The 13,620-nt window shown below is 51.1% G+C and overlaps 1 protein-coding gene across 1 annotated transcript; it reads left to right on the top strand.

Annotated features, from left to right (window-relative positions):
* The first annotated feature begins 452 nt into the window (after nucleotides 1-452).
* Nucleotides 453-12,351, top strand: SYP (synaptophysin). The gene is made up of 7 exons (XM_019714288.3): nucleotides 453-543; nucleotides 1,702-1,767; nucleotides 2,900-3,024; nucleotides 5,739-5,934; nucleotides 6,788-6,979; nucleotides 8,194-8,524; nucleotides 10,730-12,351. Exons 1-6 carry the CDS (start codon nucleotides 508-510, stop codon nucleotides 8,518-8,520), a joined length of 942 nt encoding a protein of 313 aa, XP_019569847.2. The 5' UTR covers nucleotides 453-507; the 3' UTR covers nucleotides 8,521-8,524; nucleotides 10,730-12,351.
* The last annotated feature ends 1,269 nt before the right edge of the window (nucleotides 12,352-13,620 follow it).

The following is a 13,620-nucleotide window of genomic DNA, read 5'->3' as shown; positions in this document are numbered from 1 at the left end:
GAAGATGAAAAGAAACCCTCAAGACCTTTAACTATGTTTAAATTACAGGGACTTTGGGCACTGCCAGTTACTAGCTGGGCGACTTTGTGCAAATCACTTAACCTCTCTGGGGACTCATTTTTTTCTCATCCATAAAAATGAAGCTAATTAATAGTCCTACTACATAGGGCTGTTGTAAGGATTAAATGAGTGAACACATTCTACAAACTCAGTAAAGGGCCTGGCAAAATGTCATACTGTAGGGCTGAACGATCCTCCTATCCTCAGACCTCTAGCTGTGTTTTCAGAGAGGACTATCTTCCTACAGGATTCTCATGCCTCCAGCCTCGGGGCTGGAATGGCCGCCAGCGACTTAGAAACTGCCGCTGTGCGCAGGCGTGCGCGGCCAGAGAGGCGGGGGGCGCGAGGGGCGGAGCTGAGGCCGTCTGGGCTGTTCTGAGGATCGCGCGCTACCCCCCCGCCGCGCCCGCCCTTGCTAGCAGGCTCCTCCCGCCCCCCGCATTGCTGATGCTGCTGCTGGCCGACATGGACGTGGTGAATCAGGTACGCGTTCCAGCACCGCGGACAGAGCCCGCCGCTGCCCAGCCTCCCCGCCCGGGTCGCAGCGGATCCGCCGACTTTGAGAGGTGGTAGTCGGGGTCCTGGCAGCGGACCCCGGGTCCCCCGCGCTGGGGCTGGGGTCTGCGGCAGAGAGGGAAGGGGAAAGTGGAGAAAAGAAGGAGTGCACCCTTTGCCGCAGCGAGGGCCGTCCTCACTGCCGCAGCGGGGGCTGCCACAAGCCCGGTTCCCTTACAAGCGACGAAGGGAAGAAGAGGGGGTCTTGGGACTAGGGAATGGGCAAAGGGGGAGGAGGGCAGAGTGGAAGGAAGAAGGAGGGTGCTGAGGATGAGCTAGGAAACAGAGCGACAGAAGGCATGAGGGCGGGGGTGGGGGGAGGGCTGACACCCGCTCCTCCCAAACACAGACGGTACCCCAGTGGACGACCACCCCTTCCCCCAAGGCAGACCAAGAGGGTCGATCTGGTTTTGTATCTCCAAACCCCCAAGTCTTTCCTCCCCCAGCACATATCCAGTGAAGCCTGTCCCAGCCCTCCCCCACCTTCATCAGCCCAGACCCTCTCTGCCATCTCACTCTTCACCACCTCACCCCCCTCTCTAATCAATACCAACCCCTCCCCATCCTCATCACCTCAGACCCCCCCATCACCATCATCTGACTCACGTTTACCGCTGCAGACCCCTCCCCCACCCTAGCCAATCTGACTCTCTCCCTGTTATGACTCACCTTCACCACTGAAGACCCCTTCCCCCACCCCAATGAACCCCGACTCATTTCTCACTCTCTGCACCTGATCCCCTTCACCATCTGACTCACCTTTACCATTTCAGATCTCACCTTCCCTAACCCATCCTGACTCCACCCCCATCTTCCTCACCCCGACTCCCTCTGCCATCTATCGCACCATCTCCCCCGACCTCTCCACCAGTTCTGAACTCCAGGGGTCTTCTATCAGAGACCCAGTGCCCACACCTTCCCCGAAGTGTCACTTTCTCTTTCTCATCCCCTTTCCAAACAAACGTCGTCACTCCCTCCCGGAGGTCACATGCCCTATCCCCAGGGAGCAGCGCCTGGTGGCCTTACCCCTCACCTCCCTCTCCATCCCCAACAACCCCACCCCCTCCCCACCGATTTTCTCTTCAGCTGGTGGCCGGGGGTCAGTTCCGGGTGGTCAAGGAGCCCCTTGGCTTCGTGAAGGTGCTGCAATGGGTGAGTGTGGTCTGGGCCATGGGGACAGAGGAGGGAGGTAGTGGGGTCCGGAAGAGCAGGGGTGGAGTAGGGGTGGGGAGCAAAGAATGAATGGGTGGGTTGGGGTGGAAGGGAACTGTAGGGTGAAGTCCCAAGGGTTTGGGGCCAGAGAATGGATGGGCCGTGAAGTGACAGTCACATAAGGCCAAGGGTACCCCCGTTGTGAAGTGGAAGATTGTGACGTCCTACCTCCTCTCCTGAGGTGAGAGAGGCAGGAGAGGTGGAGCCTGAAGCTGGTTGCTGCGGGAGAGACGCAAAGCCAAGAGAAAACCAGAGACAGTGAAAAAGACAGAATGAGAGACAGGGAACGATGGGGACAGAGATGGAAATACCAAGAAAAAAGAGATACAGAGATAGGAGAGAGAGCAAAAACAAACAGGAAGAGACAAAGAAAAGGGAGACAGAGAGAGATGCACAGAGAAAGAGATGCAGAGGGAAATAGACACAGGACGAGAGGCAGAAAAATGGGGTTGGGGAGAGAAAGAGACAGAGAGAAAAAGAGACACTCAGAGAAAAGAGAAAAAGAGAGACTGATAGAGAAAGGCGCGAGGGAGACAGAGCACCATACAGAGACTAAGTGAGAGACAGAGCAGGGAGATAGAGACAGACAGACTGAAAAACAGAAAGACATAGAGAAAGACATACATTCACACAGAAAGAGATAGAGAAAAAGAGACAGAAAGAGACACTAGAGATACTAGAGACGCAGAGAGACAGAGAGACATCTGAGAAAGAGACATAAAGAAACAAAGACAGAGATGCCGAGAGAAATAAAGACAATAGAGAACAACAGAGACAGACAAAAATGCAGAGAGACATAGAAATAGAGAGACTGAGACAGAAGAGAGAAAAGGAGGGGGCCAGAGCACTGAGAGGTAGAGACAGAGAGAGACAGTAGGAGAAAGACAGGAAGAGACAGCCACACCCCTGTAATCAGCTTGTCCTTGGGCCCGATGAGCCCTGATTAGGGTGTGGGGGTGGGGACCGGTCCATCTGCTGCTGCCTGTGCTGGGCCCTGATCTGTCCAGAGGAGGGCACCCCCATCCCACATGCACACAGGCTCACCATGGCCATTTCCATCCCTGCTGCCAAGGTCTTCGCCATCTTCGCCTTTGCCACATGCGGCAGTTACAGTGGGGAGCTCCAGCTGAGTGTGCTTTGTGCCAACAAGACCCACAGTAACCTCAGCATCAAGGTCGAATTCGAGTACCCCTTCAGGTGTGCCCCCACCCTGCCCCACCTCTGGGACCCTGAGAGAGGGTGGTGTGGGGTGGGATATGCCAACAGTTCTTCCTGGGTGGCTCCTGCCTAGCCCCCACCTCAGGGGACCACACCTACTCAGGTCACTGGGCATGCACTGAGCACCTACGTTGCGCCTGACACTGCTCTGGACGTCTAGGACATGTGATAAGCAAGACAGACATAGGCTGTTGCCCTCTGGCTATTGTCTAGTGAAGGGAGGGGCAGGAGATGGGCAATAAACAAGGTTCAAAAGTAAAAGGATATAAGTAGATATAGCCTTAATGCAGAAGGTACTCAACTAATGTTAGCCAATGTTATTATTTAATTCCCATTCATTCCATACACATTTTTTTGAGAATCTGTTGTATGACAGGTACTACTCAAAGTGCTGGGGACATAACAGTGAACAAAATAGACCAAGCTCCCTACCCTCATGGAGCCAACATTATAAAAAATTAATTAATAAAGAGGATAATTGCAGATGGGGAGAAATTCATGGAGAGGATCCTCACGCAGGGTTTTATGACAGAGAATAATGAGAGAGTGCTATTTAGCTAGAGGGAATGATTAAAACCAATTACACAATTCTGATATGTATTGAACTCATACTTTGTGCTGGGTGTTAGGTACATGAGAGTGAGCAGAAGCAGGCAAGGTCACTGCCCTCAAGGAGATGCTTACCTCCTGGAGGCTGGGGAGACAGAGACCCACAGACACAATTTCAATAGAGGCTTCTGGGGCTCCTCCACTACTTCTACAAATCACGTAACTGCTCCAGATCTCAATTTCCTCACCTGTAAAATTGGACAATAATACTCACCTTGCAGGGTTATGATGAATATGAAATGAATTAATACTTGTAAAGTGTTTAGCACAGTGCTGGGCACACAGTAAGTACTCCATAAGTGTTTGTTAACATAAAGAAAATAAATAAGTTTAAGGGATTCAGGAAAGAGGTCACTAATTGAGTTGGAAATTGGGGGATTTTGAGAACTAAGAGTAAATGGAGGCTCAGGAGAGCACCGAGGGTGAGAGGGCAGAGTGAAGAGAAGAAAGCCCAGCACAGGCCCTGAGCAATCGTTGAAAGAAAAGGAGGTGCCAGGAGGCCTAAGAAGCAGGGGAGCAACCAAGGATCCATAGGCTCACAGAAGCCAGGGAACCAAGTTTGAGGGAGTTGGCAGCATGGGATGTTTCTGAGAGCAGGCCCTTTGGGAATCCAGAAGACCACAAAAATCTGTGGATCCCCCTCCAACACCTCCAATGCCTAAGACCTTGGGTCCTGAGGATCTGACCTTTACCCACAAGTCTCCCGGGAAAAGTCCGTGCCCTTGGTCCCCCTAACCAACCCACCCACGGCCCCAATACCCCGCAAGGGCCTTTCATTACCCCCTCGGATACCCACTCTCCTAACCCAGCACACTAGAAACTCAAACCCAGATTTAACTCTTAGCTCCAACATTTAGCAGCTACACAACCTTAAGCAAATAACCTTGCTGAGCCTCTGTTCGTCTATAAAATGGGTATAATAATACCTGCTTTAGACAATTGTGGGTGAGAGGGTCATTAAGTGAAGAAATTATGTAAAGTGGTTAGTAGGGGATCAATACTCATAAGCTTTAGGACCTTTGCTGTACAAGGGCACTGGCACCATTTGCTCAGTCTCAGGATCCTGCCCCCAATCTGAGGTGAGAGCTCAGGGACCCCACCCCAGTCCTCCACACACATATTTATTTTCTCGCTATGACCCCTCCTCCATCACAGCACGGGAAAGGCCTCAGCCCCATGCCTTCCCAGTGTGCCCCTCCTGCCCGTATATACACATCCCGTTCCAGGGTGCCTTCTATCCCACTGTCTGCCCGTCTCTTCCTATTTTGTAGTCTCTGGGCTCTCCTCTGCTACGCATACATTTCCTTCTCTTGGGGACCTGAAGTAGGATGAGTAGAAGCGTCAATATGTAGGGGGAAAACATAGGGTTCAGATCCCAACTCTGCCATTCCTTTGCCAGCTGAGTAACTTTAAACAGGGTAATGTACTTCACTGAGCCTACGTTTCATTTACTAAACATTTATTGAGCATCTACAATGCAGCAGCACTGTTTCAGGCCCTAGAAACACCACAGTAAACAAAACAAAGGGAAAAGCCCTGCCTTCTCCCTGTGGTGTCACAGTGGTTACAGATGCTATCGAAAAAATCGAGAAAAATCAGCAAAAATCAAGAAAAAAATGGTATGTCAGATGGGGTATCACTGCTATAGTGAAAAATGGAGCAAGGAAGGGGACTAAGGAGTGCTGGAAGGGAATGGTTGAACTTAATTTTAAATGGTAAGATCAGGGAAGGCCTCACTGAGAAGGGGATAGTTGAACAAAGCTTGGAGGAGATGAAGAGAGTAAGACATAAAGATATCTACAAGGACATTCTAGTGCAAAGGCCCTGGGGTGGAAGAGTGTTTAGTATGTTCCATGAATAACCAAGAGGCCCAAGGTGACTGGGTTGGAGTGACAGGTGAATAGGACTTATTTCCTGGGGGTGCTATGAGCAATCAATGAAATGTGACTGGTACACAGTAGGTGCTCTGTGGATGGTTATTTCCGCCCCTTCCTGGGACCTTGTCAATTTGGGGGACTCATGGCTGGGCAGGGGGGGAGGGGGTTCTTAGGGTCTGGGCTACACCTGCCCACCTCTCTCTGCAGGCTGCACCAAGTGTACTTTGATGCACCCGACTGCAGAGGGGGAACTTCCAAAGTCTTCCTACTGGGGGACTACTCCTCATCGGCAGAATTCTTTGTCACCGTGGCCGTGTTTGCCTTCCTCTACTCCATGGGGGCTCTGGCCACCTACATCTTTCTGCAGAACAAGTACCGAGAGAACAACAAAGGGCCCATGCTGGTGAGCCCCCACAGCCACTTGCATGCAGGGGCCAGGGAACACGGAGCCTTGGGGAAACAGCCATGTTAATGGGCCACACCAAATCCCAGATCGGCCCGCGTGCAAGCAGCCACCATAATAGCCACACATGTTACTGCTGCTGCTGCCGTTGCTATGAGCATTACCGTGTTTCCCCAAAAATAAGACCAGGTCTTACATTCATTTTTGCTCCAAAAGATGCATTAGGGCTTATGTTCAGGGGATGTCATCCTAAAAAATCATGCTAGGGCTTATTTTCTGGTTAGGTCTTGTTTTCGGGGAAACACAGTAGGAACACCAAATCATAGAGTGACAGGGACACACTTTTAGCCCACACAGAATCCCAGACAGGCCTACACCTGGAAACCTGCCACCTCTCACACAAGCACACAGTATAGATCAAAGGAAGGCACACAGAGGTTCACTGTGACAGTCATGCTATGCTGTCATGCTATGCCACAGACACACTGATTCCTACACAGCTGTACTCATACACTTTCCCAGACACGAGATGACACATATTCCCACATTCAGATCAAAGTGGAAAAACACATTCCTTTCCACAGATTTGGCAGCCATCCCACAGAATCCCCCCACCCTCACACCCACATATCACTATTATACTCCCACATCTTCTGTGTCACGTACACACACACAAGCCCCAGCTAGGAGGGCCACCTTCAAGTGAATGTTGGGGAAAAGGCAGGAGACAGACAGTCCTCTTCTAGGGGAACCGCCCCCTATCAAGAAAGCTTGTGATCTGAGGAGGTCCCACAGCCCAGCATGAAGGCGCCCACTCACAGTGCCGTCTTCCTCTCTCCACTGTCCATCCTAGGACTTCCTGGCCACAGCAGTGTTTGCCTTCATGTGGCTGGTTAGCTCGTCGGCATGGGCCAAGGGGCTGACAGATGTGAAGATGGCCACAGACCCAGAGACCATTATCAAGGGGATACCTAGCTGCCACACGAAGGAGAATACATGCAAGGAGATAAGAGACCCTGTGACCTCTGGACTCAATACCTCGGTGGTAAGCCCTGGGAAGTTGGCTGCGCTGGCTGGGGAGGGGAGCTGGGTCCCTTGCAGTCCGGCATGAGGAATGGTGGAGGGAGAATGAGAGGAGAACTCAGAGGAAATCCAAGAGGGCTTCCCGGAGAAGGCATGCCAACAACAAAGCCTTGAAGGATTAGATAACAACTGCAACCATCTTGACACCACAGACTGTCCCCAAGAGGAGAACATAAGATCTTCTGTCCAATTAAGTTTGGGAGACCTGGGTCCCAGGCCCAGCCTGGTCATGTAAAATCTCTGGCAAGTCAGTACCCTCTCTGGACTTTAGTTTCCTTATATGCAAAATGACTAACTTGAAATATTTCCCACCTGGACTCCCCCTACTGGCTGGAGTCTCTCTGAGCTCAAATCCCAGCTCTGCCACTTGGAAGCTCTATGACCTGAAACTAGTTATTCAGCCTCTCAGGCCTCAGTTTGAGCATGTAAATTGAAAACTTAGAATAGGTCCTGTTCCAAAGTTGAGTATTTAGTGAGCTAATAACATACAAAGTGCTTAGAAAAGGGATTGGCATATGGTAAGTCATATACAAATGTTACAGATGTCAAGAGTCCAACTGTCTTTCTGGCTGAATCACTTGCTGGCTGAGACCTTAGGCAAATTAGCCTCTCTGGGCCTCAGTTTCCTCAACTGTGGATATTAGTTCCTGTCCCAAAATTGAATTATATTGTATCTATTTAAAATAGATCATATAAAACATATTTTTGTGTTTATAAAACATGAATGTTTTAATATAAAAGTATATATTTATATACTTCATACATGTGTAGTTACACAAATTTGAGTATACATGTGTACTTATGCATCTATTAGTGGCATATTTACATATTTAATCAGTTATGCTTAACATTTTATTAAACTTTTAAACTTGTTTACTGTATTTTATACATGTATAAACGTGTATATGTAACATGTAGGTGAGCAAATATGTAAACATATATATGTAATATTACTATATCTCAACATCCCTGGGAATCTGAATTCTAACGCTCCCTGCCCCTCCCCACCCAAGGTGATTTTTCTGCACTTTGATGTTCATGCGCCGGGACTCGGAGGGTCCGGGTTTCAGAAACCACCTCCCTTCCGGGGCCCGCAGATCCATGCCCGACGCGCGCGGCCTCAACGTTCCCCGGGTAATGGGCGTGGGACGACAGCCGGGCTTTTTCTCCCCGCAGGTGTTTGGCTTCCTGAACCTGGTGCTCTGGGTCGGCAACCTGTGGTTCGTGTTCAAGGAGACAGGCTGGGCCGCTCCATTCATGCGCGCGCCTCCCGGAGCCCCCGAGAAACAACCGGCGCCCGGGGACGCCTACGGCGAGGCAGGCTACGGGCAGGGCCCCGGCGGGTACGGGCCCCAGGACTCCTACGGGCCCCAAGGCGGCTACCAGCCCGACTACGGGCAGCCGGCCGGCAGCGGTGGCACTGGCTACGGCCCTCAGGGCGACTACGGGCAGCAAGGCTATGGCCCTCAGGGTGCGCCCACCTCCTTCTCCAATCAGATGTAGTCTGGTGAGTGACGGGCGGGCGGTGTGGCCAAGGAGGGTACCAGAAAGGAGATGGGCGGGTCAGTGAACCAATAAGAATCCGGAGTAAATGGTACGTGAGATGCTGGAGTTTGCAGGAGCCAACAGAGAGGCGGAGCTACAATGCTAAGAGCGAAAATTTATCCAATGAATGGAGAGCAGGAGTAGTGGTGCTTGAAGATGGGCAGAATGAAGAGCCAATGGGAGAGGTAGAAGTGCAGCTCTGAGGGAAGGGATGGAAGAGAGAAACGAACAGAGCAACCAATGAAAGGAGGGAACAATAGGGGGACTTAGCATAGTAGAGAATCAGCGGAGCGGTGGAGGGAAGAGGAGTGATTAATAAGCCAGTATGTTATAAGGCCAATAGATGGTGAGGGTAAACAGGTTTGGGTCATGAAGGTCAGACAAGCTCACCAATCTGGGAGGAGGTGCTAGATCTGCCACTTCTCTCCAACTCTCAAGGTGAGGGGGGTGGTGTGGAATTTCAAAGAAGGAAAATGGGCGGGGCAGGGGCATTGGAAAGACTTGCTGGCCTTCTTTCTGGACCTGAAAAGAGAAGTGAGAATTCTCTCACATGTGATGGGGGAAGTTGGGGAGAAGAGGCAAGGGGATTGTGTGAGAGGGGAAAGACAAGGAGGTGGCAACACGTGGGTGGAGGTAGCTTCTGGCACTTGGAAAGGATGGAAAGGGCAGTTAGGAGTTTATTACCCATCCCACATCTAATTCATCAAAAAATCCTGTTGGCTCTACCTTCAAAATATATCCATAATCCTCCCACTTCTCACTGTCATCTCCCCTGGAGATTTCCATCCCCATTCCTGTTCTGTTCTATTCACAGCATTAGGAGGGATACCATTAAATCCTAAGTCAGGCCACCATCCTGCTGGGCTCAGAGCTCTGCCTGGACTCCCACCTCACTCAGATTAAAAGCCAAAGCCTTCACAGGGCCCTACACAATCTAGCTCCTTTCCTCACATCTCTGACCTCTCACCTTCTACCACTCTCCCCCCCACACACACACACTCTGTTCCAGTCACACTGGCCACCTCCATGTGCCAGGCACAATCCAACTTCAGGGCCTTGATACTTGTTTTCCCTCTGCAGTTTCACAGCCTCACACACTTGACCAACTCCTCACAAGTCCCCTTTTGTTACCTCTCACATAGTACCCTGTGCTTTTCTTTACCAAAGTCTGTAATTATTAGTTTATATATTTATTGACTGTCTGTCCCAGTAGACTAGAGGATGTGACCATGCCTTATTCATGCTGTACACATATCAATTAGAGCACTGCTAAGAAACACTTACTGAGGAAATAATAGAAACAACATAGCATGAGACTTTTTACTCTCATTTTACTCTCCTCTGCTCAGAATCTTCCCATGACTTATACCTCATCTAGAGTCAAAGCTGAAGTCCTCACAACCTAGTCCACAATGCCCTATGTGACCCCATTACCTGCCTCCCTGACATTAACTCCCACCACTCTCCCTTGCTCATTCCATTCAAGCCCAACTGACTTCCTTGCTGTTCCTCAAACACACTGAACATTGTCCCACCCCAGAGCCTTTGCATTGTCTGTACCCCCTGCCTGGAATGTTCTTTCCCCCAGTTATCTGCATGCTTCATTCCCTCACCTCCTTAACTCTTTATTCCAGTGTCACATCTTCAATGAGGTCTTCTCTGGCTACCTTACTTACTACCTTACTTACTACAGCAAACTTCCTTCCCCTACTGGCACTCCTAATCTCCTCATCCTGGTCTACTTTTTGTTTTTCCATTTCACTTATTATCACCTTATGTTATGCTAGATCACTTTATATATTATGGTCATTGTTTGAAATCTGTCTCCCCTGCTACAATGTAAGCTCCACAATGATGAGAATCTTTGTTTGGTTCAATATAGTTAATAACCAATGACTAGAACCGTTCCTGTTAATGGATCTCTTTGGGTTGGGGGAGTGGGGACCATAATTTCTTTGGTACCTAATCTAGTGGGGCGAGGTATATCAATCCCAGTAGGGGCAGCTGGGATGAAACTGACTCCAGGACTCTGAGTGAAAGAAAAAGGAAGAAAAGGCATGCCAGGCAGAGGGTAAAGCCAGGGCAAATACATAGCATCCCAGCCCCTCCCTAAGGGGTCCACCTGTGTCTGGACCCCCTCTCCTTTCTGTGTCTTTTGTCTTCACAGGTCAGTGCAGCCCGGGAGGACCCCATGGGTGGGCAAGAGCTCAGGAGAAGGCCTGCCCCCCTTCCCAACCCTACACCCCAGGTCTCCGTCCCTCAAGCCAGGAGACCCTTAACTGTCTTTGATATATATATATATATATATATATATATATATATATATATACCTATATATATATCTCACATATATATAAATATATATAGATATCTATTTGTCTGTCTGAGCCCTGCCCCCACTCTACTCCCCTAATGCATTAAGACCCCAATCTTAAGGGGGCTCCTCTCTTACCCCTAGCCCTTCCCCTGCATCCCATGGCCCCTCTCTGTTCCTTGGCCCTGTGCCCTGAGGTTGGGGAGGACTCTGAAAGGGGGACAGGGAGGAGACACACCTAGGCTGTGTGGGGTGGGTGGGCGTGACTTCAGACTGACTTCTCTTCTTCCCCTTCTCCCAACATTGACCTTGATTCCTCCAGCAATGCTTGAACAGGGTCTATTACGGAAAATTCAACCCTGAGAAAGGCAGAGATTGGGGGCTTGGGACCCAAAGTGGTCTTGGAGAGGAACTCTGGGGTGAAGGGGACTAGTAAGCAGGTGGGTTGGGTTCCAGACATACTGGCAATGAAGGAGAGGAGTGCCCTAGAGCATTCTGGAGTGGAGCTTGGAAGGAGGCCGAGGGCGTGGTTCTAGAAGGGGCAGAGCTTTGAGTGAGGCAGCGGGTGGGCCACAGAGTGGCAAGGCTTGGAGTAGGACTTGGTTCTATGGAAGGGGTATGACTTGGGGACTTGGGGGCTTGGGGACAGGGTTTGGGAGAACGCTGAGAGTTCTAGAACAGGTGGGGCTTGAACCAGGCAGTGGGTGAGTCTCCAGAGTGGGTGGGTCTTAGACTGGGACCTGAGCCCACGGAAGGGATGGGGCTTGGAACATTCAGATGACTGAGTTGGATTCTAAGGGGGCAGGAAAGAAGGGGGATTCAGGAATGGGCCGAGCTTGGGTGAGGGCGTGGTCAGGGTTCTAGATGGAGTGGGGCTTAGAGAGGGGCGGGGCGTGCTTGATGGTTTCAGAAGGGACAGTGAAATGGGGCAGTGAAGAAACTATGTTTTAAAGTGGGAAGGTTTAGCAGTGGCTAGGGCCTATGGGATGGGTTTTGTTAGGGGTGGAGAAGAGCATCCCTGGCCAAGGCTGGGGACTGAGGGATCCTGGGAAGAGTGGAGAGGTATGGCTTGGAGGGCAAGGGGTGGGAGCCAGAGGGAAGTACCCTTGCCCTCCCCCGCTACGTGACAGCTAGGTAATCAGAGGACAGAGCCAATGGGTCTGTGGGGCCAGCCCACTCCTCTCCCCCTTTTCTCGTGACTGCTCCCTCCCTCCCTCTACACCCCCACCCGTCCCGGGGTGGTTGGAGGCTTGATCTGGACCCCCTATTCTACACCTTCTGCTGTGTCTGTGATGTCAGTAGTGCCTGTGACCGTGTGTTGCCATTTTGTCTGGCTGTGGCCCCTCCCCCTTCCCTCCAGACCCTTACTCTTCCCCCTACTCTTCCTGTGCCCTTCGGTATTGTTTGAAGACTCCCTCCCCGAGGAAGAACAAATATTAAATCTCCTCCCTTAAATAAACTCCTCAACCACCTAATCCATCCGGCTCTGACTTGTCAGTGTATCCTTTTTTGGGGAACACAAAGCGAGGATGGGGGAGAGGAGGCGAGAGGAAGCTCCGCCCCCGACCTGCTGGGCGCCGCCGTTCAAGTAACCCCATTTTAGGCACTTCCAACAGTGTTTGGCCGAGCAGCCTCCTCGGTGAAGCCTCGCCTGCTGTTCTAAGTCACCCTCTGAGTAGCCTTGCCCAATGCCCCACTACAGGCCACAGAAAGCCCTGTCTTTCTAGGGTTCACTTTTTTTTTTTTTACTTTTTTTTAAAATAAATTTTATTGGGGAATATTGGGGAACAGTGTGTTTCTCCAGGGCCCATCTGCTCCAAGTTGTTGTCCTTCGACCTAGTTGTGGAGGGCGCAGCTCAGCTCCAAGGCCAGTGGCAGTTTTCAATCGCTGTTTTCAATCTTTAAGTTGCAGGGGCCGCAGCCCACCATCCCATGCAGGAATATAACCGGCAACTTTTTTGTTAAGAGCTCCCGCTCTAACCAACTGAACCATCCGCCAGCCCCTAGGGTTCATTGCTAATTCTGGTCCCTAAGCCGGTGCGTCTTCCCAGCCCTGTCCTCACATCCCCCACGGGGTTCGAATACGACCCCATACTTCACAGGGAGATTTCTCTCTACCCACCCGCCTCGTATACTTCAGACCGGGCTGTTTCTCCATTTCCTAGTCTCCGCCCCAGCTGGAAAGCCAGGAGACCCGCTAGGCCGCACCGCCAGTAGGCGGGGCGCCGGGTTGACTTCTTAGTTCACACATTCCCTTTAACCCCTCCCCGACTTGTCCCTGGGGCAAGGAGAGGCGGGAAGTGATAGGGACGTGCGTAATGGGGCGGGAAATCCCCAGCTCCCATGATGAAAGTCCCGGCTGATCGCCACCTCCGCGGGGCCTAATTAGAGACCCCGGCCCCTCGTCGGAGTTCTGACTGCGGGCGGGGGACCCTCTCCTCCCAGCTCTGAGATAGAGCAAAGCTTGAGAACACCAAGGAGAGGCTCCCAGCTCTGGGACTGAGCTCAGGGAAAGGGATATCTAACTGGAGAGAGAAAAATGGGAGCAAGGGAGGGGAGGCTTTAAGATCTATTTCTCAGGATTTAGTGGGGATAACATCTGGGCCTATAAGGATGGGGAGGGAGATGGAAAGAGGGCATGGGACCTGGCCAGTGACTTTAACCTCCTTCCCACAAATCTCAAATAATCCTTGCTTTGAAGCGATGGGAGCGGGGGTTGTGTGGGGGTGTATAAGATCTAGCTC

This window comes from Rhinolophus sinicus, chromosome 18 (assembly GCF_057876585.1).
Source record: "Rhinolophus sinicus isolate RSI-liver-muscle chromosome 18, RSI-T2T, whole genome shotgun sequence".
In the NCBI taxonomy this organism is placed as follows: domain Eukaryota; kingdom Metazoa; phylum Chordata; class Mammalia; order Chiroptera; family Rhinolophidae; genus Rhinolophus; species Rhinolophus sinicus.
Note: the sequence above shows the minus strand (reverse complement) of the source record. Positions and strands in the feature narration are given on the sequence as shown.

Coding starts and splice junctions, on each gene's coding strand:
- SYP (XM_019714288.3), top strand. CDS start 508: ATGCTGCTGCTGGCCGACATGGACGTGGTGAATCAG. Junction 3,025..5,738: donor GAATTCGAGTACCCCTTCAG/GTGTGCCCCCAC, acceptor CTCTCTCTGCAG/GCTGCACCAAGTGTACTTTG. Junction 5,935..6,787: donor ACAACAAAGGGCCCATGCTG/GTGAGCCCCCAC, acceptor TGTCCATCCTAG/GACTTCCTGGCCACAGCAGT.